Here is a 27,281-nt window from a genome sequence, read left to right on the forward strand (position 1 = left end):
CCGATCTCAAGGCCGGTGCCGTTTGCTGCTGCGATCAGTGTTTCTCACAGTCCCAAGAGCTGATAAGACGTGATGAGGCCTTGCGTGAGATGTGTTAAGAATGGAATTACTATGAGATAGCAGGGGTGAGGAGCAATGGAACCACACACACACACACACTCGAATACAGAGGCATGTATATTAACTCAGTACTCATTGTACACATTTCCTTAAACAGTTTTAGCAGGCAAAAAACATTAACACCTGTTATTAACAACAGGTGTTATTATTACCATCTATTTACATACATATAAATATAAAGCCTTTGCTCATACAGTTCAGGGAAAGAGATAAAGCAGTTTTTACCCACTTCTAGTTTAATCATCAGTTGCCTGTGAGACTCATTCCATACTAACGATCAACAGTTTATGGTTTTTCCATCCTTTCTTTACTGTACAGGTAGCTTTCTTTGTCCTCTAAGGCAAGTGTACGTGGACAGATAAACAAGCACACACAGCAAGCACAGCACAGTTATTAACTATGTAGCTTGACAGAAGACCAAGAAAGACAAACAGCATTAAATACAGCAAAAGCATGACAACACCTTTGCCTTATCACAAATGCAACACATTTACGTTCTGTAACAAAGCTGGAGCGTTTAATCGAGTATTTTCAGTCTATTAAATATAGAATCTCTAGCACACGTGTGAATGAGTGTGTGTATGTGTGTTGTATTGCCCTGGGTGTTGTCAGATGAATGACTGTAGGGGGGTTAAATGCGGTGTATTCGGCATTGTAGGCTGGCTTGGACAAATGTGTGAATTAAATGTCATATAATAATCACTGTATAACCCTTTCGAGAAAAGGATATGTTAAATGAATGAATGGGAATGTAATGTACATATAGGAATAAAAATGTGCAAGTCAATGAAAACTAAGGTAATGCAACTGAATGTTATTTCTGAAAAAAAACATGTAAGCAATACACACACATTGACCGAAACTGCTTGTCCCAAGCAGGGTTGAGGCGAACCGGAGCCTAACCCGGCCACACAGCGCGCAAGGCTGGAGGGGGAGGGGACACACCCAGGACGGGACACACCCAGGACGGGACAGCAGTGCGTCACAAGGCACCACAAGCGGGACTCGAACCCCAGACCCGCCAGAGGGCAGGACCCAGCCAAGCCCACTGTGACATCACACACACCCTTATGAAAGCAATAGCACACTATTAAAACACTATATAGCATAAGAAATAAAGCTGGAAATGTAACAATTATATGAAGCGCTGAGCTCTTAAGGTGTCTTGATAAATTCATTGGAACCAAATAGAAAAATTCTAAGAACAACTCATGAGATAACTGGAAGAGTAAACAATGAGAAGGTACAGGTGGTTTTGAGAAAAAAATGTGTGTAACCCACTGAAATAATTTCCCTCAATTTTCCTCACATGAAAATTCTAAATTAAAGGAAATTCCAGCAACATAAGGCATCTCATCTATAATAAGTAATGCATTTATCGTTTTAAAGAACAACTTTAGTACGCAACAAAATATAAAATCAGATAATAAAACTGCATTTATTACTGTGTTACATATTCTATTTTCCATCAGTACCCAAGCACACATTGTGTATTCCCATGGGACATGGTTGTTAAATTATAAAATTGCCATAATGAGGTCTCATTTTTTTAGGCATATTGTGGCCACTGGAAAGCACAGTAACTTCTAATGTATAATTATCTGTTTATTTGTTCTTTTTTGTGGCTATGACAGGGCAGGGAGTGAATGCTTTAACTGCATCAATGGTGTCTTTGTTCTGAGTATCACAAAATGTTAATTAAAGGGAAGCGGCTGTGTGTGTGACAGTGAGGATGCCGACAAATCGACCCATCTGGTCCCAAGCCCGTCTGCGCATCAAGTCATCTGTCAACTTAAGTGCTGTCCTATCCAGAGATGACTGATGGTTTACAAGAATGGACATTTGTGATACTTTAAATCGATGGTTTTAGCGGAGGACGAATCACAAGCATCTGCACACTTACAGCAACACCGCCCAAAGGCATGGCCTCCTAGCTATAAGCACAAAATACTAATTAAAAAAGACATATGTTATGCATTATCATACCGAAATGATATGTGGGTCATTGTTGATAATTCATTACAATCATGAAGACTAACAATGATAGCAGACTCCCTATGTGGTCATTATAACTCCCTGTCCAAGTCTCAAAAAAGTCTTTATAGTCTCCGACTTTAGTCACTATGATGAGCGAAAATGCCGATCCATTACAGCAACCACCTCGTCGTCATCTTACTTACTACCTTTATTCATCCTTTCAGTACTGCTGTAAGTGTATCATCTGACCTGAAGAGCGATAGGGGTAAGTGCAGCAATCATTTTTCTATTTTATAAGTGTAAGTGTAAGACAAAAAACTCTCCCAAGGTCTGATTTTGCTAATTGTATCTGTCCTCATTGTTCATGATTTGGTAATAATAATAATAGTGTTGAAATAAAGTACTTCAAAGTGTTTACAGTAATTTGTTTATACAAATACTAATAGGGATTCTTTCTCTTGTATAGGTGCTGTTGTGAAGAGCACTGAAGAGCTGTAATAGGATAGGGTTCTGCACTGATAAAACAGCTCATTCACTGGCATAAACAAAACAGAACCAGGAACCAGACAGCAACTCAAGACGGCAAACAAGAGACAGCTGGCTGCTGCGATGAAGAGTGGGGTTGCAGACAATAACAAGTATCAACTGTCATCATGAGGGAAAAGCTCATGATAAATCATTTGAGAAATCATAAGACCAAGACATAATAATAGGCATCTTACTTGCTCTGGACAATGCAATCAGTCCTTTAGTAGAGTCCAAAGAGTAGATAAATAAAAAAGCAAAAGGGAGCACAAATGCAAAATTTCACTGTAGTGTAGAATGAGGCCAATTAGCTGCAAACGCCACAGAGAAAATGCAGTTTTAAGTGCTCCCTAAAAACAAGTGGTTTGCTTCCACAATTACATCTTCAATCACACAAATAAAGGGATTATGCTCTTTTAAACTGTAGTCTACATACCGCTGCACCGTTTGGTTTCTTCCGGAGACATTCTGCCCAAATCCTCAAATTTAAGTACTCTAATATTGCAACATGTACATTCCTTTATGTACTCTAATTAAGAAGTATGATTCTCACATGCAGGAGTGTTGTACAAGAAGGGGCCAGATTCATTTTTGTCAAAAAAAAAAATCCATAACCTAACGTTCTAGAGGGGACCGTTAAAGGTCTGCTGTAAAGAAAGGAAACACGAATACTCTCTGTATGGACAGGAAAAATAAAAATAACACAGTATGTTACGTTCGAGAGCAAATTAGACAATAAAGCCCAGGACAATCAGTCATTAAATGTAGGGAAACTGCTACTAGCACAGCACAAAATAATGCACAACGCATTTTGTTGGGTTGAGACATACGTAAAGGTGGACTGCACATGGGTCGCTTCTCACACTGATGCACACTGTTACCCTATGGAGCAACATGTGCTTTTCATTTCAGTCGCCTTCCCGCAAGGCTTTAACGTTGCATTGCAGATATTCTCATTTTTATGGGAATGCATGAAATCCAAATCAAACAGGGGTTCTGTTGTAATGAGATTCAGGTGACCCAAAGTAAATAGATGCCAATAACATTTTTGAGAACAATTAACGTTAGTACACCCATAAACCTCTGAGTTTATACACAGTGTAAAAAAAGAGTTTTTCAAAACTATTTGGGCTTATTTGGAAAACTTATCACACATGGGAAATGCTTTCTATTTGCGAGTGAGCTCAGTTATGGAGTGGGAGTAAGTATAGATATGCTAAACCATGGTTATAAGCACAGTGATTTGCCAAATCCCACATAAATGCCAAAGACATTTGTACAAAAGTTTTTACTTTCAGTGAACTCCAGCACCCAAAATTCTTCAGCAGATGCAAATAGTAAGGCCGTGACGGCCGTTGCACACTTTTTTCAGCTTTTACCTTAAAGCATAAAACCATTCTATAAATGTCTTACTCCACTATAAACATTGTAAACAGAATACTGTTTTGACACAGCTTAGCAAAATAATTAATTCACTGACTTCTTACAACCATTTCATCTTACAATGTTCTTGCAGTCCTGTCTTGTGCTGATGAAAAGGATACTGACTTTCACTGAACAAGCTTACTGCAAACTGCTGAACATATGACGGTTTTGCATTGGTGTCGCATGGTATTTTCTGAGTTAAATAGGTCTTACAACTCTGCCATGCAGAAATAACAGACACGGGCAAGGAATAATTTTCTTCCTTCCTTTCCTTCCATAAACCTGTACTCAATTCTCTCAGCTGTGCTCAAACCACAGGCTAGTCAGGCAGCCCTACCCTTAAATAAAGACAGAATGCATCATTCAAGCTGTACCATAATAACTATGCTCCTTAGCTTAAAGATTCCCTGAAATGCTAAAATGCTTCTAGATGTTTGCAACAGATGATGAGAAAAATTAATTTATGGGACTTGCAATAAGACCCTTGGTAAAGGAATATTTCCTGGTCACAGTCTGTTTGACACAGTTCACCATGAATTCGAGATTCCCTAGCTATAGTTAAGGCTAATCACGTACTTGTCACCATTAATTTGGATGTAGAAAGGTACAAAGGGACCACTATACTACATTTACATTTATTCATTTAGCAGACGCTTTCGTCCAAAGCGACGTACATCTCAACAAAAATACTAACGTAATTAGGCGATGTCAAAAGGCCCGGCTCTTCTAGAATATTCCCTAGCCCATTAGGTTTACAGTGCAATGCCATCCATTTTCTTTTTTCCAATGAATACGATCTCCTCCTTATAAATTCATTACATTGTGTTCTAACAATATAAATTATATGCAAACAGCTGTTTGTTTATTTGTCTCCCCTATTAATATTAGTTAAAGAGCAACAGGTCTGTCTGGAAAGAGAAAAATGACCGGGTCATGGCTAGGTAGAACTCCTTAACCTCTATGGAAATTTATGAGCCCTTGCTGACTCAAAAGTTTAACGTCTCTTTGGCTACTGAATTTGACATCAATATTGGGATGAAAAATTTCAATTTTTCGTCAAGTGTTTTTCCTTTTACGCCTTTACTTTTCTCATTAAGTGTCGCTGAACTCTAAATTTGTTACGTCTGGGATTGTTTTCAGGCACAGAAGCTGCCCAGCTCTCTGGTGCCAGCCAGACCAGTTTTGCTTTTCCTCATGGGATTCTTCCAGTGCTGTGCCCAGCTCATCATAATTCTCCTACAGAAATACTTAAAATCATGAACCACTAATGATTTCAAAAATCACTAAATGAAATTCCGTTATCCTTTACAGCAGCATTACAGCAAGGAGAGAATCACCTTTGAATGGCTATGAAATTCCTTTCACTCTCTCTGATGTATTAAACGATGGGGTGCGGTGGCGCAGTGGGTTGGACCGCAGTCCTGCTGTCCGGTGGGTCTGGGGTTCGAGTCCCGCTTGGGGTACCTTGCGACGGACTGGCGTCCCGTCCTGGGTGTGTCCCCTTCCCCCTCAGGCCTTACGCCCTGTGTTGCCGGGTAGGCTCCGGTTCCCTGTGACCCCGTATGGGACAAGCGGTTCTGAAAATGTGTGTGTGTGTGTGTGTGTGTGTGTGTGTGTGTGTGTGTGTGTGTGTGTGTGTGTGTGTGTGTGTGTGATGTATTAAACAAAAAGTGGGTAGTGTGAAGGGGGGTGCGGTGGCGCAGTGGGTTGGACCGGGTCCTGCTCTCTGCTGGGTCTGGGGTTTGAGTTCCGCTTGGGGTGCCTTGTGATGGCCTGGTGTCCCATCCTGGGTGTGTCCCCTCCCCCCTCTAGCCTTACGTCCTGTGTTGCCGGGTTAGGCTCCGGTTCCCCGCGACCCCGTGTGGGACAATCGGTTTCAGACGGTGTGGGTGGGTGGTGTGACTGTGTTTGATTACATGCTCCAAAAGGGACTTTAATTCAGACAGTAATTGCTTAAACAGGGAGGGTTGCTGTGAACTGAATGATGGAAGACATGAAAAAATAAATAAATGTTGTGTGTAACTAAAAATAATTCTACAGAGACCAGTCATGGCAACTTACATAACAAAATTAAAGAGAGACCCAAACACGTAAAATCACAGATGTGGGGATAGAACTTTCACAATGTATCAACTTTTCAAAAAAAATAATGTATACCAGACAAGACTGAGGTAATATCACTTTAAAATGGGGGAAACATTTTGACTCTGTGTTCATGGTGTGCTAGGTGGGCAAACATTGATTTGAGGTCAAAAATTGAAAGGTGAAAGAAAAACATTGTTAAAGATTTAATATCCTTAAATATTAACGTACTTATGCACAACGAAGACATACTCAAGTGTGGGCTGGACTTCAAAAGCTAGGCTACCTTGAGTTCATGTTTTGCATAGTTCTGATAACTTTAAGCACATGTGAAAACCACACGGCATCTCTGGCTATTCACAGCAGTAAGGTCATGAACTTGGCTCAACAAATTGTTCTAAACAGGGCAGAGGGCATGCGGAGGTGAAGCCATAACTACACCCAAAATGGCCAGTTCCTGCTTTGAAACAACAAAAAGGATCACGGTCAACTTGCACATGAAGGAGCAGACCATGAACGTGAATCTCCCTATGGTATTTGCTTAGCAAGCAACTTTATCCTCAGCAAAATAAAGTTGTCCTTATTTGTACAGCTGGATGTATTTGGAAATCAGTTGTTCAATTAAACAGTAGGCAATTTTATTAAGTATCAGTTCAGTTACAAACCGTAGGTGCAGTACTTATCACCATATTATTGCTTATTTACGGTACCTGTTGGCTGCAGGCCAAAATATTAATGTAGCTCTAGCCATTTAAAAAAAAAAAAAAAACAGATTTTACAAAGCACAAGCATACAGCTCAAACTGTTTGATACAGCATAGTGAGCAAGATAGAAAAAGTTCAACTGTAAATATTTATTACTAGTAATAACAATAACAGTGTATGTCTCTACTAGCAGTTTTAAATGATAAAAGTAACACTGAAGACTTAAGATTCTGGAAATGTACTGAAAATGCCAAATCAATGGAGAAATGTTTTGTTGTCAGCATAGTTCTTTTCGTTTTAAACAAAAGAGCCCTTCATCACCAAAAGACACAAACCACAAAGTAGCTACAACTTCCTTGCGAGTTTAAACGTGTGGTTTGAGCATGGGACAATACACTCATGGGAAAAACATTCTCTTCCAGCATTTTCCCAACTGACTTTGGGCAGACTCCTCCAAGCCCGAACCCTTGAAACGTGTCAACAGAAGAGAGGCCTGGTTCCGCAACTGGTGCGGTGCCTAACGAAATGTCATGTCTGCATATGCTTGGCAATGGATCTCAATAACTGATTATCTTTCATCTCATGTGTTGGTCTCCCTTCCTGCACTGTATTTGACAACTGCAATTATGGGAGCTTTCTGTCCAACTGCGCCTACCCATTTCACCACACAGAGAACTGGACTTTTCATTTCACTTCTCTCAGCGCAGCGTTCGCTCAGCTAGAGTAGCATGAGAAACCAGAAATACCAAAGTGTGTTCTCTTACATTTGTGTGTGAACCGCTCCCCTTCCTTGGTCTGCGCTCCAAAAACGAAGAGAAGCAGGATAAGACTAACTAGAGTGCAGGTGACATGTACCTTCCCAGGACTCACTTCACTCTTACCCTTGAAATGGAACACCCATAGCTTAAGACAAAAACTCATACACTTCTTTGAAAAGTATGAATTCTTCACAACAGTTTAACAAGTATTATAGCCATAAAGCAATAATAATACTATAGCACCCCTCCTGTAGATATTAGAAACAGAGTTCTAGAAAAATACTCTTTAGTAATTCCCTACACAGCTGTTTCATAAGATTAGGCTTTACCTCAACAGCAGTCCTTAAAAAATCACTGAAGACTGGAACGTTCCCCAGGCCACTCTAAGCCCCCCTACTCCACACAATGGTTAGGAGATCACTTGTTGAACCCCCCAGAATTCCCTGTGGCAAACTAAGCATAAGCAACATTTCAGCCAATCAGAAAACAAGACTACGTTCAGGAATAGACACGAACACCAACTATTAATCTACATCAGATCAGTTCCCCTCAGCGCCGTTACTACCGCTGCTTTCTATAAAATGACTGAAATCTGCATGTAAACGAACTGGTAAAAACAGTGACTTCTTTTTATGACATGACATGTGTAAAGTCTGCTCAAGTTACGTGTCTGTCTCAGAGCGCATCCGTCGAATCCCTCACCCGTCCTCAACACACCGAACGTCGCGTCCGCAGTCGTCTATTGTACTGCTCTGTCCGTCACTTTTCCGTACAACTTGAGTTTAGCAGTACCGGCATAATTCAGCCTAGAAGCCTTTCACTGATGATGATGACCGTTTAGGTGTTCAGCTGCAAAACGTGTGCTGCACTCCTGACAGGGAGTCGCTAGTTACTTCTCCAACGTGTCACGCCACGCGACCCCGTCACGTGTGTGGAGAGCACTTTCGTCGGGGGGAAGCCAGCGGGGTTTGTTGCATCTCCAAAAAAGCATTTGATTTGAAAGGACACGCAGCACCGGATCGATCGGGGAATCTCCACGAGTCCACCACTGGGTTTCCGGCGGCGGCAGTACGCGAAACGCGCCGCACCGTTCGAGACGCTGCAAATGAACGGAGTGTCACTGTACGCGCAGCTGGGGGGGGGGAAGCAAACAAACAAAAAAAAAAAAAAAACGGACTTTCCCGGGCCCTTCTTAACCGATAGTACGTATAGTAGACATAATTTCTGACGTTTAAACGAGAAGCACAGCTCACAGCACCGGCCGGGCATGAGGTGTGTGTGTGTGTGTGTGTGTGTGTGTGTGTGTGTGTGTGTGTGTGTGTGTGTGTGTGTGTGTGTGTGTGTGTGTGTGTGTGTGTGCGCGTGCAGCCCGGTGGGAGCCGACACACACACAGCCACCGAGGGAGGGAAGGGTCGGGAGCCGGAGCAGCTCCTCGTGTCTCCAGCACTGCAGCGCTCAAAATCGCCGTGTTACTCTTAGCCCACGGCGGGAGAAAACACGCGCTTCTAACAACAACAGTCACATACCAAAGAAAGCGAGAGAAAACCTTAAAAAAAGGGGGATTAAAAAAAACTCTTTTTTAGTCTTTTCTGCATTATACTGCTTTCTAAGTTTATAATTCAGACCAAAAAAACACACACACAAATCATCATGTACGTAAAACAGGACTGGCGCTGTAAAAAAAAGACTTACTTTTTCAAAAAGGCTGATGCATTCAGCATTTGTCCGTCAAGAAGTGTCCGTAAATCCAGAGCGTGTGTGTGTGTGTGTGTCAGAGAGAGAGAGAGAGAGAGAGAGAGAGAGAGAGAGAGAGAGAGAGAGAGAGAGAGAGCGAGCGAGCGAGCGAGCGAGCGAGAGCCGGGCGCGCGCCGAGCTGATGTAACGGATCGTGACTGAGGTAAAAAAAAAAAAAAAAAAAAAACGAAAAAAAAGAGAGAAAAAGTAACTTTACATTCTGGATTCCTGGAATGCTTCCAAAGTCCCAGAATTCCACACGCCATACACACGGGTTCAATTAACGCACCAATCGCAGTTCTGTTTCGTTGACAAAACTATTAAAACCCAGAAATTCTACGAAAGCCTGCAAAGTAGATTTTTTCATTCCAAGAAGTTGTCGAGCTTAAAATTCTCAGACCTGCTGGAAACATGAATGACTGTTTAACATGAATGACAACGCTGGAATCATGTTAGAAATGGGCTAGTACGGTTGCTTTGGAGAAAAAGTGTCTGCTAAATGAATAATGTAAATGAAATAAGAAATACTGTATCATATCTTATAGCAGAAAAGAAAATAAGAGTGCTGCCAAGCTTCAGCCTCCTGCCCTTCAACTGAAGACTGTCTTTTAGGAAACCAAAATGTTTTTCTTAAATGTTAATAACAACAGAACAGAGCAGGACTGGGTCATGGCAACATGGAGGGTCCCGCTCAATATACCAAGAAATTACAAATTCACTTAAATACATGATACAACAAGGGTACAATGTTTCATGGATGGCCATGTGGCACTAGGAAGTTCAGAAAGGGTAACCAGATGTTCCAGAATTTATTCAAGTTAACCTGTACATTGAATGACCGCATATTTCTGCGGGGAGTTTCCGGCGCGGCCCGTAGCCGTACAATACATTTCCTTGTCAGACGCGTGAGAATATTCCATCTGCGCTCCACATCTTACAAGTGAGGTACTTCCATTTCAATGAACAGGAAAATCCTTGTGAAGCTCAAACTCATTCAAAGAACATACCTTACACCAGTGCGTCTTCATATGACTCAATTTATTCAGTTTATTTTCATGGAGAGCTCCTCTCACAGAGCTCTTTAAGACAGGCTTAAGGCAGAAAAAACAAACACATCAGATAAAGAAATAAAGAAGACAGTTGACTACTGACTATCATAATATAATGCTTTTATAGAGCTATAAGTAAGCCTACTGGCCATGGAGGAAAGGAACAGAAAGGAACAAAAAGGAACAAAAACTCACACACTGGCTGAAACCGCTTGTCCCGAGTGGGGCTGCGGCAAGCTGGGGTCTAGCCTGGCAACACAAGGCATGGGGCTGAAGGAGGAGGGGACACACACAGGACGGGACGCCAGTCCATCGCAAGGCACCCCCAGCAGGACTCGACCCCCAGACCCACTGGAGAAAAGGGTCTGGCCAAACCCCCCGGAACACAAACTCACACCTGAAAATCAACGGAGAAATAAAAACCTCTGGGGGTCCAAGGGCCACTGGTTGCCCACCCCTCCTGGGCATTCTAGATTAAGTAAGAATTCTAAGCCAGTTAACAAGTAACAATGATATTTTTGCTATGTGGTATCATGGATCCCCAGCTCAGCATGGTACGTCTTGTCCGTCATGGCAGTTGGTCGTCATCTTGGGTCAGCATGGGATTCATCTGTCACCACCGGCCGGCCTCCTCAAGTCTTACGTAGCGAGACAATGCTCAACAAGAAGAAAGAACAGAATTGGTCATTTGTAACTTAAACAAGTCAATTGAATATGCATTTGTCTAAAGGTGGTAAAAACAAACACAGGCAAGCGGAATTACATTTCCATGATATTTCTGGGGACGTCTAAGCTATGTTTTAAGCGTGAGGCCACTGCAACCACTTTGACACATTTATTCTGGCAGTGTGGAAGGATACAAGCTTACCGCAGTGTTGTTCATTCAAGGTATTCGAAAGATCTTCAACGAAATGTTTATTTGTTTGCCCGCGCATTCCCGTTACATCACAAACCAAGTTCTGTTTTTGATGAAAATGTTAAATGACGTTTGAAGCTTTTCACAGAACTGACATTCTCTTCACGGCTAGGACTGCTCGCTAATAAGAAACATGCCTCTACTGATGTGTTACTTGGTTATTATTGTGTTAAAACCATAGTAACACTGGAATGAACATTATTTTGGAGCCATACCCACCAAGATGATTTTAAAAAGCACAGCAAGTCCCTATAAAATGCCTAATGTAGAGAGAACACTGGTTCGAGGCCACCTGTTTCTAACCGGCGCTTTCCACCCCAAGGGTCCTGTTGGAGTACAAGTTACATTCTTTCCCCAGGATGCTAGCCTGAGTTACTTCTCCAAGTCGTTTACTTCTGCATTTAGAATTCTCCTCCCTCCCAGAGCAGCTAAGCTCCAGAAAAGTCACAGCAAAAGAGGGCCAGAATATTGGACCACCAAACCTTTGTGTTTGTGCGCAATTAGCCTGACAAAAATTGTGTTGTAGTCAATAGAAACAAAGAATAACGTATCATTATTTTACTGTCATCATAATATTGCAAACAGCAGGGACAGATGCAACTAATAAAAATGGATTTCGGGAGGGTTTCCTGTTTTTAATTTATACTTCTCATGTGCACTTGAGGAAAAAATATGAAATAAGCCAGTACTGAAAAGGGGTAAATTCACTCATCTCCCTTTATTTTGTTTCCCAGTATCTGGTCTTCCATTTATCTGGTTTACAATTACACACACATCATCCGAAACCACTTGTTCCATGTGGGGTCACGGAGAGCTGGAGCCTAACCCGAAAGCACAGGGCGCAAGGCCGGAGGGGGAGGGGACACGCCCAGGACGGGACGCCAGTCCGTCACAAGGCACCCCAAGCAGGACTCGAACCCCAGACCCACTGGAGAGCAGGACCCGGTCCAACCCACTGCGCCGCCTGGTTCACAATTATTACAACTTATTAAATGGTCTGGATTTTCATGTATCCAGTTTACAACACTGTGTCCAGGCTGGTGACATTCGGTCTGGTGAGATAAACTGAGACCGCATTTCAAAATTGCCTGAAGCAGCAGTGCGAGAGACTGAGATGCGCTGCATTGTGGTAACTGTGTACCTGTTCTCTAGCTGCAGTCCGGTGCTCTTTAGGCTTGATTCACTTCTCATGTGTTTGCATTCTCTTTTTTTTGCCATTGTGCCAGTGTTACAATAAGTTTATGAAATAATTTTTTTTTTTTTTTTTTATATACACTAAAGCCTTCATGTTGGCTAGGATTCTGGGCACACCTCCCCTCCTCATTCCAAAAATTAAATTTATTCACCTAGCTTGCCATTACCCTACAGACCAAGTAAACTTTAAAAAAAAAAAAAAGTCAAATAATTCCTGCATTTTTGCAATCTGCTAATACTACCGTATGCAACATTTTTTAAAAAAAATAAGTTAGCATGGTGGCACAGCAAATAGCGCTGCTCTCTCACAGCACCTGGGTGGTGTGAGAGAATGTGGGTTTGATCCCTGCTCAGTCTGTGTGGAATCTGCATGGGTTTCCTCTGGGTGCTCTTGTTTCCTCTCACAGTCCAAAGACATGCTGTTCAGGTTCCCCCATACTAGTGTGTGAGTGACACAGAGTGTGTTCCGCCGACATTTGTGCAAACTCTGAACAAGTGCACATTATAGTAGACAGGGTGGAACACAGAATGCAACAATGCCACCAGTGGCCTCCAGCTTGCTCCCAACATCTAATTATAGCCTGGCTGTCCAGATGAATTGAGGTCCACATCAAAATTTGTAGAATATTCTACAAGCAACATTCTTATTCTTGCTAAAATTACTTGAATACCTTAGAAAAAATAAAGTTAATAAAACCAAGATTAAACTAACGTGAACAGCAGAAAACAGACTAATACATACAAGCACAGTAATACACCAGTTATCACTAGCCTATTTAGAGCTGCTTTGTCACTGCACACATGGCAGTGCAACCTGGAAGTGCTGTCTGTCTCCATGGTAACAATTATCATCACTTAAAACACAGGATATTTAGCGTTTGTCAATTAGCTCTGTTCCATGTGCACATGTGGGGCAGCCTGGCAATTTCAGTGCTGTAAAGTAGCACTGGGAACCCATTATTCACAGTCCAGCTGTGCAATGTGCCTTGTTGTGCCCTACCCATGTTCATTTTGGTAAGCGACACAAGACGAGTGAGAAGGATGCTGCTGCGTGCATGCGGTGTCCCATTATCACACATGAGCGCAAGCTGCACATCGCGTTGTGCGTGAGGATTGTTGCAGCCAAGCATGCTGTTGGTGCGAATACATTTGAGAACCATTTTAGGCAATGGTACTTTGGCTATAGAGCAGTTTTATAATACACAGAGTGACAAACATACAGGGTTCCTCAAAAATTTTTAATGAATGTTAACTTTGCAAGCTCACAGTATACAAAGTACACAATTTATCCAGATGTCTCCAATCTGTATAATCCAAAAGATTTTTATGACTATGATACGACTAATCAGAAACTGTATATTGGAGAGGTACAAGCTAGTCTGAATTTCATAAAACCTACATTTTCATATCAATCTCATGTATTCCAGCTGTCCAAAAATACGTATACCACATACGATGAAGTTTGACAGAGAACGGTACTGATTACAAAGAAGCATGTGCAGAAAGTTATGGCAGAAGTAGGCCAGAAGGAGCCACAAGAACATTTCCTTACAGCAGCTAACTGAGCAGTCTCACATCTCATACTCCTTCAATTATTCATGTGCTGGAAATACCACGCCTGCACAATTAGTGCAAAACCCATTCCTATCACTAAAATCTTCACTGAAAAATGTTACACTACAATTTCTCACTTTCGACTTTTTAAATATTTGAAAATAAAGATTAAAAACAATCATTCAATATCTGAGTAAAGTTTGACAACCATTTTTTAAAATACATTTTTGCTAAATGTGAGCCATTGTACCTACAACATGTTTACGGAGAAATTGTCTGTAGAAATACAGATTTGGTTAATTTCTCCTGAAATACATTCATATAAAAATAAATATGTTGAATTCATACTGTTCCAGTAGCCATATGAGGCTTCCATCCATCAATTTATTGCACAAATTCATTTCTCCACAACTTGGAGGATGAAGGGAGGAAGACATTTGATTTGGTTTTGCACACGCCTTTCTCAATGTTCACACTCCATTTTTCACAAGCTCGTGAAAACCTTTTTCATCAACAACCAAGGTAGGGCGAAACTCAAAGTCTCGCATTAAATTTTCAAGTCCCTGTAAGAAAGAGAGGGTAGATTTTAAATATCTTCTACAGCCAACAAATACATATATTGTGTGTGTGAAACTGCTTAAATGCTTGAAACACTGAAATATTTCAAACTAATAATCAGTAAGTCATGTTTGGATGTAACAAGGCAGAAATAGTTCAGTTAAAAGTGTCAAGGAACTAAATTTTAAAAAGCTTAAATACTTCATATGTTAAAAAAATGAAAGATACACATAGAGGCTGTAAGTTTTTCTGGCAAGCAAGTCTCAATTCTCTTTTTTTTTTTTTTAAAAAAGTTTTAACCTCTCCACATCTTACCTCTCCTGCGTACGAGATCAGTGGAGAAATCTCACATTTGATTGGCAGATCTGTTCCATCCTTCAAGCTGCAGTAAAGGAAAAGAGAACAGCGATAATGTCTCCCATATTCTCTTACACAGAAACACAATAACGCAGCTGGTAAAGCAATTTGAGCAAACTGAAGCATTGAACAATCACTAGATACATAGATGAACTTTTAAAGGGGAGCTGTACCACTGAAGTTACTATTGAAGTCTTGAAACTGCCAAAGAAAACCATTACTTCATATGAAAGTGGAATACAGATTCAGCACAATATCTACAAAAAGAGGATTAGATTAGCATTCTTGCTTTTTATATTCCATATCATTTCACAGAAAAAAAAATCATTTCACTTCCAAGTGGAAGGAGGAGGAAAAAAAAAAAAAAAAAAAAAAAACAAATAATTGTGTTAGAGAGCAGAAAATCGACAAGTTTACCATTCCAACTTTACAGCAAAGAGAGGAAGAAAATCAAAAGCATGCCTGGCGCCACATTTCACTGATTAGTAGCAACTACTATACTACCAAATGAAGTAGGGAAAATGTTATTCTGTAAATATAAACATATACAGAGAGTACCTGCAGTGCTGTGCAGAACAAACCCTGAACATTAGTTGGTCACTTTGGTGCTACAACAAGTAGTTATAGAGTACTGACACTATAGAGGGAAGCCAAAGCCCCATCACCATGCACTTAATACAACACAGGAAATATTTACTTATGTTCCACATGAGGTATGACACCGCCTGTAGATCCATTTCTAGAAGTACTGCACAGGAACAAATGTAGTCAATGAGAAGAAAACATGACGTTAAGGCTGAATGGCCTAGGTGGAGTCAGTGTCTTCATTGTTGAATGGAGGGTGAAAAATGGAGTCTAAATCAACTCTACTGTTAGCAAAACAAAGCAATTCAGATTAAAAATAAAAATGATGAAAACTACAAAAAGAGTAAATCATTCAACACCTCGTATCCTGAGTTAAGACTCGAAAACGATAATGAACAGAAAAGGAAATTTATTAAAATGCTACCGCTCTGTTGTCACATTATAAAAAAATTAAATGGCCTTGATCATGATGTTAAAGAGATTAATGTTGCATGAAGGCGTAAGGAGGATTATGATGTGTGAAATTTAGTGTTGTGGATCATGATCTTAAAGTCAACATTTAAAGATAAAAACCTAATCAATCAATGAAATTGTAATTAATGAAACTGTAGAGTAGCACCATAAGCTTCTTAAGTCTTAACTGCACTGGGGAATCTCCACCTCTGTGGAAGGCAAACAGAGAACCGGCTGCTCACCTGGGGATGGCAGGAATCCTGGTGCCATTCTCATCGACGAAGTGCCCGCCGGCGTTCAGGACCCAGCGATGGTGCAACGACATGAGGGCGTGACGAGCTGTGGTGGGATTATCCTTTCCGTCCTGGCTGTCGGCATTCTTCAAGGGAGAGAACTCATCCTCCCTAAGGACCTCATACACCACAAAAGTCCTGACAGCCGCAGGGCAAAAGGGCAGGGATGCACAGACATAACATGAATGCTCTGAAGAATCTATTCTGGAACCTATCTTGAAAGCACAGGGGCATGAGACAGAATACACACTGGATGAGACGTCACTCCAACACAACCTACAGAAAATGCTACTAAAAAATGTGGGCAAAACCTAGGGAGGTTACATTGCTTTCTAAACACATCTACTGGAGCTAAGTCCCACAGTACCTTCTGGAGTCTCTCTGCATGGCTAATATGCTCCTACGAACCCATTATGAACAAACATGACTATTATAGAGCTCGAAGCACGAACTGACATCCTGGCATTGTTGAGTGATACAGCTGAAGCCGGGCTGTCCGTGCACTAGAAAATTAATGGGCTTAGACTGGGAATCCAGCACTCCTGTTGCTTTGTCATAACAGTTCTCCTGGGCTAACGGGGAAAGCTTCGGCTGCCAGCACCACATATGTTAAAACGGGGTGGAAAAACCACGGCACTCACTTGGCAAACTGAAAGATGTCAAAGACAAATTTTTCCATCTTAATCCCATTGGGTTTGTCTGGCTTGACGAGTTGTCCTTGTGTGTCCACATACGGGATTTTCTTCTGTGCCACATGATGCTGCAAGCGGGGTTCATAAATACTGATGGGACAGAATAGACAGACATGGACATGTTTCACATTTCTCTATTCTCCTTAGCATTCATAGAAATCAGGAAGAATAAGAATTGTCTGGGAGTCCTTCTAGTTAGAACAGCACTGTCCAAACAGACAAGAACCACAGGAAAATCTCATTTTCCTTCAATGAGATTTTTAGCATTTTTTCATTAAAAAGTCATTGAAATGTAAATTTCTCTTATAACACAAATTACAAAAAACATACACAGCAATGAGAGTGAGTTTTTTCAGCAAAAAACTATTCCTGACCTCAAAATTGACATCAACCTAGTGGAGTTTCAAGACTGGAATTTTGTCAACTTAAGCATAACAAATTAACACTAAGGAATAAAACTAGACTAGTGGATTGAACATGCAGACGTCAGTGAAGTTTAAAATATGCAAAAGGACACGTTTCACAATATAAAGCACGAGTTAAAACAGTACACCTGGGCATCATCTGTATAGGACAAGCTGGACAGAAAAATGAAAGCACAGCATCCCACAATGCCCCACATCCCTGGGAATTGCTGCAGGAGAGCTATGAAGACATGATTGCTTGTTTTCCGCTCAAACTTGTTCATCAAATTCCTTGTAGAAAAAAATAGTTTCTAACAACAGTAATTGCACTTCTGACTGATGCTGTTTCATGAACTCAACTCTGAGCAGCGCAGAAACTGGTGACAAGTTTAACATGCTACATTAAATCACGTATTTGGCAATGAACCAATAAATTCACACCCACTTCACAACGTCCTTGAGGAAAGGTACGGTGAAGAAGTGATTGGCCACGTTTCCAGCATTGAATACAAGTCGGCCATCTGCGCTGCGCTTCTCTGCTGTTGCCAGAGTGATCTCGCTGTACTCCACGACTTGGTAGCGTCCATCCACCTTGCAGACTACTCCCACTGCCTCTGTTGGGTTGGTCTTCTCCACGACCTGTTAGCAAGAAGAGCAGCAATGCTAATTCCCCTGGATGAAAAGATGGAGGTGGGTGATGATGACGGATGCGGAACTCCACCAGCTCAGTCATCTTGAAACCTTTTTCAAACGCAGTCTACGCTGAACAGAGAACTGCAACCCACATGTGTGCTACAAATTACAACCTTTGCCTGCTGATAACTGCTTTCCACTGGGGGAGAGGCATCAAGCAAGAAGCCACATTAACTGCGCGCTTTGTAATTTACAATGTATGGGTGGCTCCAAGTTTACATCTAACCCCACACCGCATTTCACCCTGCAGATTTCCGAGTGTTGCTCAAGGCTAATTAAACTCTTTTGATCTTAGTGGAACTACCACACATACTGTAAAGAAATGTATATGTACAATGCTGTTTGAAAGTTTGTGAACTGTATAGGGATGGTCATTATTCTTGTATAAAATATTAAGATAAACATATGAAATTAATGAGCATGACTTACACAACTGATTCCATTTACCTACTTGGTTTACGCACTGCAACTTTGGGTTCACTTATTTTTGCACTTGCCCTACTTTTGTTTATTCTACTAAATGCTTGATTTCATCTACAGCAACATATGGATTGGTAATTACATGTCTATTATGTCAGATGACTGCTTCTGATTAAATATTGATTTTCTGGTAAAACTAAGCGACACAAGGGGTTCACAAACTTTCAAGATGCACTGTATATATACAGAAGGTACATATATTATACACTTTTCAAGAGCCCTGACTGGAGTATCTTTATTGAGCAAAAACGTATGATAAACTGTTGGAAAAATAGAGCAAACTTCATTGATGTCTGGTATCCAATATCTAGTCACTTGTTCCTCCAAAAAATTCCACTATGAGTAGAAAATAAGCTAATAATCCACCCTGGAATTTAAATTTGAAATAAAATTTCAGTTTTATGGCTGAAAAACCATTAAAGTAGCCTTGAAATGCTTTGATAGTCTTAAAATTTTTCACTGACCAATGTAGCTCACTTTTATATGAACATGATCATTTATCCAGTCTAACAATTATAGGCATAAATCACAAATATGTCTTTATTCAATGAGAAACAGTTATATTTTCCAGAATCACCTTATCAATGAGTTTTTAAATAACTATCAAAATGTTTTACGCAAAATCTAAACATAAAGCTTGACAGACCAGGAAGGAGAGAACATGAAATAATTCCCACTAATTGTAGCTTATCCTTTAGGGTTAAGACTCCTCAGATGCAGTGGTCAAGCTGAAATATTGCACTTGAAGCAGCAGAACACACCTTTTCCCTCTAACTTCTAATACCACAACCATATGCTTACAGAGATGCCCAGAAACAGGGTTGGGCAAGTCTGGAGTGAATTATGACATCCACCCAGAGCAAGCAGTTAAAGCAGTAATGTGACTGTGAGGCGGGATGCAGTGCTGACATCACATCCACTGGATGGGACAATAATACAGCAGTCCCCTGCTAGGAGGAAAAGTGAGGTATGCTAGGTGTGAAAAGCCTATTTCTGCTTCTCAAGAAATTAATAGATTTTTAAATTTTTCTTTACATTTTAAATTCACTGTCCTCTGAATTTACAACAACTGCAGTCCAGTTATACAACTGCATTGATACCTTAAAGTTTTCCTGAGCAAAAATTTGCTTCAAAATAAATACTGCAGTAACAGCTTTCATTTATCATCACTTATACCCAATATTATATTATGCAAAAGTCTATTTTAACCTCACAGTGGTGTATAAAGCACACACACACACACACACCATACTAACTTCTGATCATGTTTTTAATCCATCTATTAATCTGAGCTTTCTGTACCATTTTAAAGGAAAAAAAAATAATAATCCAGGGGTTAGCTGATTCTTTTATCCAAAAAGATTAAGAGTTTTTGAAATTTCGGCTAGGGAATGTACTAGAGCATTTGGGGACAAGTACCTCACTGAAGACTACTACAGCAGTAAGGTTTCAGCCATTAACCTTCAGGTCAGAAGTTGGTGTCCTAAACTGCTACACTGCGCTTTCTTGTTTCATGGCAGCAGACAGTGTATTTAAGAACATTTTAAATATACTTAAAGAAACAACATCACAAGTAAATATTTTCTTCTTGGTTTCAGTGCATCTGAAGCATGAAAGCATGTGTACTGAATTTAAATGGCATCCCCTCCTATGTGCAATCACACTTTATTGAAAAAAACTGGATTTTTGGACACCTGAAAACACAAACACTAAATTTACAATCAATTATACACTAAATACCACACATATAATTTTCACTCAGTATGGCTAATGCCCCAGTTATCCCACTGCTTGGTTTAGTGTGTTATGACAATTTGAATGTTACAGCAACACCTAGTGTTCAACTGGAGAAAATGAACAGTACATGAGGCGCTACCTCTTCTACCCTTTTATCATCACTGACTTGTGCAGTGCAGGGTCTACATGGTCCGAAGCCTATCCCAGAAGCATACAGCAAGGTACACTCTGGATGCCAGTTCAGACGGCAAATCTCCCACCCAGACATTGTCACCAATTCACCAATTGTTGAACTGTGGAAGAAACCTCCATGAACAAAGCAAACATGCTAACTTCACACAATCTGAGCTCCATTTGAACCCACAGCTCACGAGCAGTGAGGCATCAGTGCAACCTTCTGTGCCACTGTACCACCCTACAGACTGTGGGAGAGACAGCAGTATTCTCTCTCTGTGACTGACCTTGGCTCCACAGTCTGCTCCCTTCTGTACACAGAAGCCAATGAATGTTGGGTCTGCAACCTTCACGAGGATGTTGTCCACGCAATAGACGTGAACGAATGCAATCCCCCTGTACTCCATGTCGTCCACTATTTTCTGAGAACCCAAAGCCTTGTATAAACCTCCATTCCCATCTGAAATTAAAAATATGGTGCTAAATTAGAACACACATCTCATGCAAAGCAATTATTAAAATGTCCCCATGAGGCCTCTGCAAAGCTTCAGAACTTATTAAAATCCTGAAGAAATCAGAATGGTACCTGGTGCCATTGAAATTTTCCCTTTGGCTTCCATGATGATCTTCCCTTTGAAATCCATGGCAGGCAGCATGCCTTGCTGGAAGAATATGACGTTTTCCTTGTTCAAGCCAAAATAATTGTGTTTGGAAAAAAAGTCTTTGGTGGTGTCCATAGTTCTGCCGCTGGTCATTATGTACCTGTGGATCAATTCATGAAAACCATCTATATTTCCTCCAAAAATCACAGCCTTCACATAGTAAAAGACACAGGTAACAACCAACTCCAACGAGCCAAAGCAAACTGCCTTGCTACGCCATTTGTTCCCTTAAACTGTGGCTATGTAACACGTCTAATTAGCACATTGTAATAAGAATTAACTTAAGCTGCATTACATTTCTCCTAACAGAAGAAGGCTACCTAAAATTCCATTCTGAAGGTGTCAGACTATAGAAAACCAGTTTCTGTTTTTATACCATCCAATCATTTATTCATGCAGCTGCCGCTTTTCTCAAACAACTCACAGTTAAGCTACCTAAAATTATTTACTCATTTACACAGCTGGGTAATTTTTTACTGGAGCAATTTTAAGGCAAGTAGCTAGCTCAAGGGTATGACAGCTGGAAGTGCAAATAGGACCTGTGACATTTGGGTGCAAAAACAGCAGCTCTAAGCATTATGCTACCATCTGTCCCTATACTTGCATCACAATTTCAAACTCAATAGAATGGCATTTCATCTACCTGAACAGATGAACTGTGTATATCTTAAACTGTGAAAAAACCTACTTGGACAGATATCCCGATGTCCTGCTGCTCGTTATGCTTCTTCTGCTTGTTAAAGCATTTTATGTGGTTCACTTATTTTTCTTGCTTAATTGGTCTAATCCTCCTCATTTTTCCCAGAGATGAAACACGTTTTGCAATAAGGGTAAATACATCATGACAAGTTAAGAGGAAACCTAATTAGATGTTTGCTATTAAATTATGCAGCAAAAAGTAGTAGACAGCAGGAATGTAGGCTTTCCACAGAAGCTTGACCCTTCTGCAGGGAGAGCATGACTGTCTGACAGACAACTTCTCCATTCTTTCTCTTTAATTACACTATGGTCTCAGTGCCAAGAGTGTTACTTCTATCTCCTTATAATAAGCAATATATTAAAATTTCCCAGTTCTGTGTTCTTCTGAGACTTCTCCAATCTGAACTCCCAGTCAGTCAGCCCCTGGGACTGTCAATAACACAAGTAGCCTTATTACTCTTAGCAGTCTGTGGAGAACTAGAAAACCTACAGATACAACTAGGGTGAGAAAAGAGGACAGGCTTACGTCACATAACAGGCATAACGTCTTCCTGCTTATCTGCTCATATAAAGAACTCATATAAAAAGAAATCTTTACCATTAATTTGAACTGGAGAAAGTAAATTATGCTTTCCTAAGCCACAAAAAGGTTTGCATTTTCTTTTTCAATAGTTAAGAAAATCTATTCAAACAAGTCCAGAATATCAGAACTGCAAGTGTGAGTTGACAGCAAAGCATTAAGCAAATATTACAATAGAAATTTGCTTTCCAGTTCTCATAAAAAGAGTATTTGTTACATGAGGTAAGCCTGTGTTGTACAATAGTTTTGTAAGGTTTCTGCAGTAATTCTGAAAAACCAAAAAAATCCTGATTCTAGTAGTTGACTCATCATCATCATCACCACCACAACTTACTTACCAGGGTATACAACACTTTGTCTGGTGTTTCTGCTCAGCAAGCTCCTGTAGCCTGAGTATGCGCTCTGCCTGGATCTGAAAAAGGGTTTTGCGGGAGGGCAGGCCCACATCGTACATTCCTTTGGGATATGGGACCCCTAGTCGCGTACCCTGACCACCAGCCAGGAGGAGCACAGCCACTTTGTTCTGGGAGATCTGAAGGAGTCCTAGGGGAGGGATTTGTGGAATCTTGTCACAGTAACAATGATTATGTCAAAAGAACAGCAGGAAACAACAGGAACTAAGAAACAAGACAGGCAGAGAGTAAAAAGGTGCAGAATTTCATTAAATCCTTTAAAACTGTGCCTTTGCTCATTAGATACATGGTAAACTTGACTATGAAGTTAAACTGACACCTTGATCATTCTCATGTACTGCAATTTTACTTACATGAATTTTAAAGCACATGTGATTTAATACAACATAGTTTAGCCAATAGGTAAAATACTGAAGCCACTAAAGCAACCCAATTTAATGATTCATGATTCATTTTAACTGCTATTACTTCAGTTGTTCTTCTAGATTTCATCCATATGCACAGTTTTTTTCATTTAATCTTTTAATAATACAATATACCTGACTGGGTTAAAGTGCATGACAGTAAGTTACTTTGAACCACAGGCCATTCAGGCTGCATTACTACATGTCACAATTTACTCAACACACACACTCAGACCTCATGCCAATCACTTTACATAACGAGTCAACGTCTATGGTCATAACCAGCATGTAATCTTATGAATAATAAAAAGAACAAAAGGTGCAACTGTGTGGCCACTAAGTCCAAGAATGATGACATGCTGGATGTTCCCATGAATCACAACACAGCCTGCTTACGTCAGGGATAAACCGAACCAGATGTGTCCTACGACCCCTCACAGAGACCGATCGTCACAGCACCCTTCACTCAAGAAGAAAGCTTAAACTCCAGGAGCCTTCAGAAAAACTTTCTGTACACACAATAAGTCTAATGCCTATTCCCTTCTTTTTCTGTGTCCTTACATTTTCACAAATTATGGGTTATAAACAGAAGACTTAAAAACAAAAATGTTAACACCCTATCAGACCATATGTGTACTAGCAAATGCTTTCACGTCAATTCTGAATTACAAACAACAATCCAGTTTGTTAGACACTTGTGATAGTAGTGTACCTACTGTGGTAAGTTTCTTATATACTGTATATATATGTGTACAGTGTGTGTGTGTGTGTGTGTATGTGTGTATATATATACATATACATATACACACACACACACACACACACACACACACACACAAAAAACACCCAGTGATGGACTGGCTTTCCAGCAACTGTGTACTCTGAGTAGCTCAGTGAACAATCTTTCTGAGACACATTCTAAATCACCTTGATCCTGTCAAGGTTCTCTTAACGGTGAGTGACTAAATTTAAACTGAAAAGAAACAGGTGGGATTCTGGTCCACCAGGTGTGGTCACAGCTGGTGTTCTGCGGTCCACTGTGTTCTGGCAAGGGAGGTGTACTACTGACAGATAGCTCAATCACCTTCTTTCTCCCACGTCATCAGGTGCTCTCGATCCCGGGTGACACTGCCCAGCACCTCCCTAGGTACCGGCTCCATGCGGGCGTCCACCTTCTCGCTACTGTGGCTAGACACCTGCATAGCACTCTTGAAGAAGCTGTTAATTTCCCTAAGATCCATGCTCTCCAGATCCAAGATGAGGTCAGCCTGCTCCTCAGGGCTCAGCTCATCCCAGAACTGCAGCAGGTGGGACTGACCGGCTTCCGCCAGCCTTTTGGCCACTTCGCCGATGTCCATCTTTGCAGAATACGGAGATGATCTCTGCCAGCAACCAAAGCGGGAAAGACGGAAAAACGTTAAAAGATCGATGCAGTCAAAACAAAACACTTGGACAAGTACAAACAAGCTGTCATCTTGCTGTCATGCAACAGGTGGCAGTGGTCACAGCCGTGACCTCACAGTCACAAGACCTGGGTTCGAATCCCACTCCTGCTGTAGTAGTAGCCTTGATCGAGGCACCTACCGTAAACTGGTAGAGTAAGATTAACCTGCATTGCAAAATGGGTAAATCGTTGCAAGTAGAGTCGTGTACAAAGAAAGTAACAAACCACGGACTGCATGTCGCTTTGGAGAAAGTCCTCAGACACGAATAAATGAATAATAAGAGCATCACTTGGACTAAGGAGAGAGTAATGCGAATTTCGCAGTGTGGGGAGGACAATTAGGACCATCACACAGTGAGTTTGTCAAGGTCCACCGGTGACGGTGTGTGGTCTGTGTGTTATCATCGACCACAGGGTGAAAACGGCCCTGGACGTGCTACTAGAAATTAAAAGGACTACTATATAATGAAGGTAGGCTGATCGGACACACGGGCTAAGACAGACACGCTTCCTCGCTTCCGTTCTTAGCTCTTGAGCGACTCAATAGCCTAGGGCGCCGAACCAGGGTTAGAAACACACGATGAGCAACAGCCGAGACACGTCTGAGCTCCGTCCACGTGAACACAGTCAGAGTCACGGAAGGAGCCGCAGTGTGAGCAGTCCGCTCAGTCAGTGCGATGAGACGAGACGCGCCGCGCCGCGCCACGCCACGCCGCGCCCTGTACGTGTCTCCGTATGTCCGGCCTCCCAACCACCGTACGTACACGCGCCAAACGAGCAAGCCAATCCTCCATCTTTTCAAAGCTGGGCGAATATACGTAGGACGCAAAGTAGCCCTTCTCACACATCCCGGTGATACATACCTGCAGCGACGAGCCTTCAGTATGCTGCCGAAACGCAGGATTTGACGGTTTGTTTCAGCGTCCCGGAGCCCCGCGCTCATCCCACTTCCCGCCTCCCGACCGGTCTCGCGCCTCCCCCCGCGTCAAGTCTGACGTGGCTCCGTCCGAAGCCGAGCTACTCCGCTCTTTACAGACTGTAAACCTCCACAGAATTTGACAAATCTGCCCCTAAAGTGTAGCACAGTACACACCCGCCCTGAAAGTTACATTTCTGTTAATCTCACAAATGAAATGGCGCAAACTGAATTATAACAGTCAGTTTAATCTATGGCGGAGATAAAGCTAACACAGTTAAACTTAGCTTGACGTGTGTCTTGAACTCATAAGAAGTATAAATAGTTAAATATACATATCGAGTATATTATTATAATCATGAGAAGGTGTCTGAAACACGAGAAGAGTTTTTCAGTTGGGAATTAATTTTACACAATTTCTATACGGAAACTTGCGCCGAACAGAACATGGACATGATTTCTACCCGTACGAGGGTACGAGCTCACCACACATTTTTTTTTTTTTTTATATATATAAAAAAAAAGGGCATTTCTCCCACTAAAATCGCTTTTATTTCGCTAAGGTAGGCATCAACTTCGTAAGGAAAAGCCGGACAACTTTAAACTAAAGGAGCTTGTGGACACCACCCTTGTCTTTTCCGTCAATGCAATGAATCATTGAATAATATTTGTCTGGGTTGCCATGAACATTTCGGTTGTTTAACGTGTCCTCTTCCAGTACTTCGGACGACTGTTTTGCGGGTTTATAATTGCTAATACTTTTCATTTAAAATCTAACAGCCGTGTCCAACCTTTAGGCCAAGGACAACAATAATCACTGTGAACTGGTCCGAGTAAACTAATACTGAACCTTAGTTAAATAATACTAAAATTATTATTCCATGGGTATCTAAAAAGCTAGTAAATTAGTGGTCAGCGCTGCTGCATTAAGTCCCAAAAGGTCGCCGGTTAGACTCTCACCTCCTGCTGTATTACCCTTGCCCAAGGTACTTATTCTAAATTGCTCTAGTAATTACCTAGCTGCATGATGCTGGGCAAAATATTGTAAGTAAGTAGCAGTCGCTTTGGATAAAAGCATCACATATAAATTTGCGATGTGCGTTCAAGTGTGTTTGATTAATTGTAATTTCATGTGCTTTAGAATCTATAGTAATTATGGCAAGTATTTTATATGTTCATATTACAAATGATCTTGCGGGTCGCACGTTGGACACCCGTGATTTAACATAATAATAATTCCGAAGCTTCGCAAAAAGCGACTCACACAAGGACAAGGTTGAGCTAGCTACGATTCAGCTATCTGCTAACTCAGAAATAAAATCGATACACAGAGCACAAAACCTTCATTAAAATGGTCATTCGTGGAATTTGCTTCTTTCGCTTTCTTTTCAGAAATTCAAATACTGTAGTATTTAATGTTGTAACATAACGGTGCTATTCACACCGCCCAGCTAGGTGGCACTAGCAAGTTATCACGAGAATTCTCTCGAGTTTCCCGAGTCCTTCTTTGTTAGATGGTGCGCTTACGTTGTCTCTGCTACGCAGCTATTTAAATGTACAACTTTATTAACATTTTGTTTTGTCAACAAACACAACAGTTTGATCATATCCAGAGCAAAGAACCTTAAGTAATAAGGAAGCAATATTGTCACTGGGATGACAGTAAAAAAGAAAACAGTAAAAAAAAAAAAAAAAATA

General features: G+C 41.0%; 2 protein-coding genes across 5 annotated transcripts in view; both read right to left on the bottom strand.

Annotated features, from left to right (window-relative positions):
* Positions 1 to 9,363, bottom strand: part of LOC108935475 (discoidin domain-containing receptor 2-like) — a 32,712-nt gene extending 23,349 nt beyond the window's left edge. The window contains exon 1 of one of the 3 annotated variants that reach the window (XM_018754090.2): positions 9,285 to 9,363. In XM_018754090.2, the coding sequence (XP_018609606.2) occupies position 9,285 (1 nt within the window). In that variant the 5' untranslated portion in view covers positions 9,286 to 9,363. Of the gene's footprint in view, positions 1 to 8,293; positions 8,458 to 9,284 lie in introns of those variants that run through there. The other 2 variants (XM_018754092.2, XM_029254968.1) reach the window with 2 other exon arrangements.
* Positions 9,364 to 13,595: 4,232 nt separating this feature from the next.
* Positions 13,596 to 25,687, bottom strand: uap1 (UDP-N-acetylglucosamine pyrophosphorylase 1). 2 transcript variants are annotated; one of them, XM_018754093.2, is made up of 11 exons: positions 25,531 to 25,687; positions 24,308 to 24,605; positions 22,745 to 22,949; positions 21,052 to 21,227; positions 20,753 to 20,925; positions 17,827 to 18,020; positions 16,927 to 17,067; positions 16,235 to 16,423; positions 15,652 to 15,702; positions 14,913 to 14,979; positions 13,596 to 14,602 (listed from the first exon to the last, which is right to left on the bottom strand). In XM_018754093.2, exons 2-11 carry the CDS (start codon positions 24,579 to 24,581, stop codon positions 14,510 to 14,512), a joined length of 1,563 nt encoding a protein of 520 aa, XP_018609609.2. In that variant the 5' UTR covers positions 24,582 to 24,605; positions 25,531 to 25,687; the 3' UTR covers positions 13,596 to 14,509. The 2 variants fall into 2 exon arrangements, with proteins under 2 accessions (XP_018609609.2, XP_018609610.2); XM_018754094.2 differs by lacking the exon at positions 15,652 to 15,702 and having other exon boundaries at positions 13,597 to 14,602; positions 25,531 to 25,685.
* Positions 25,688 to 27,281: the final 1,594 nt, after the last annotated feature.

Source organism: Scleropages formosus, chromosome 9, assembly GCF_900964775.1.
Source record: "Scleropages formosus chromosome 9, fSclFor1.1, whole genome shotgun sequence".
NCBI classification, from domain to species: domain Eukaryota; kingdom Metazoa; phylum Chordata; class Actinopteri; order Osteoglossiformes; family Osteoglossidae; genus Scleropages; species Scleropages formosus.

Excerpts from the sequence above, each read along its gene's own strand:
- uap1 (XM_018754093.2), bottom strand. The coding sequence starts at position 24,581 with ATGGACATCGGCGAAGTGGCCAAAAGGCTGGCGGAAGCCGGTCAGTCC. Across the intron at positions 18,021-20,752 it reads GAGCAGACTGTGGAGCCAAG|GTCGTGGAGAAGACCAACCC; the intron begins GTCAGTCACAGA and ends TCTTGCTAACAG. Across the intron at positions 14,603-14,912 it reads TGATCTCGTACGCAGGAGAG|GGACTTGAAAATTTAATGCG; the intron begins GTAAGATGTGGA and ends TCTTTCTTACAG.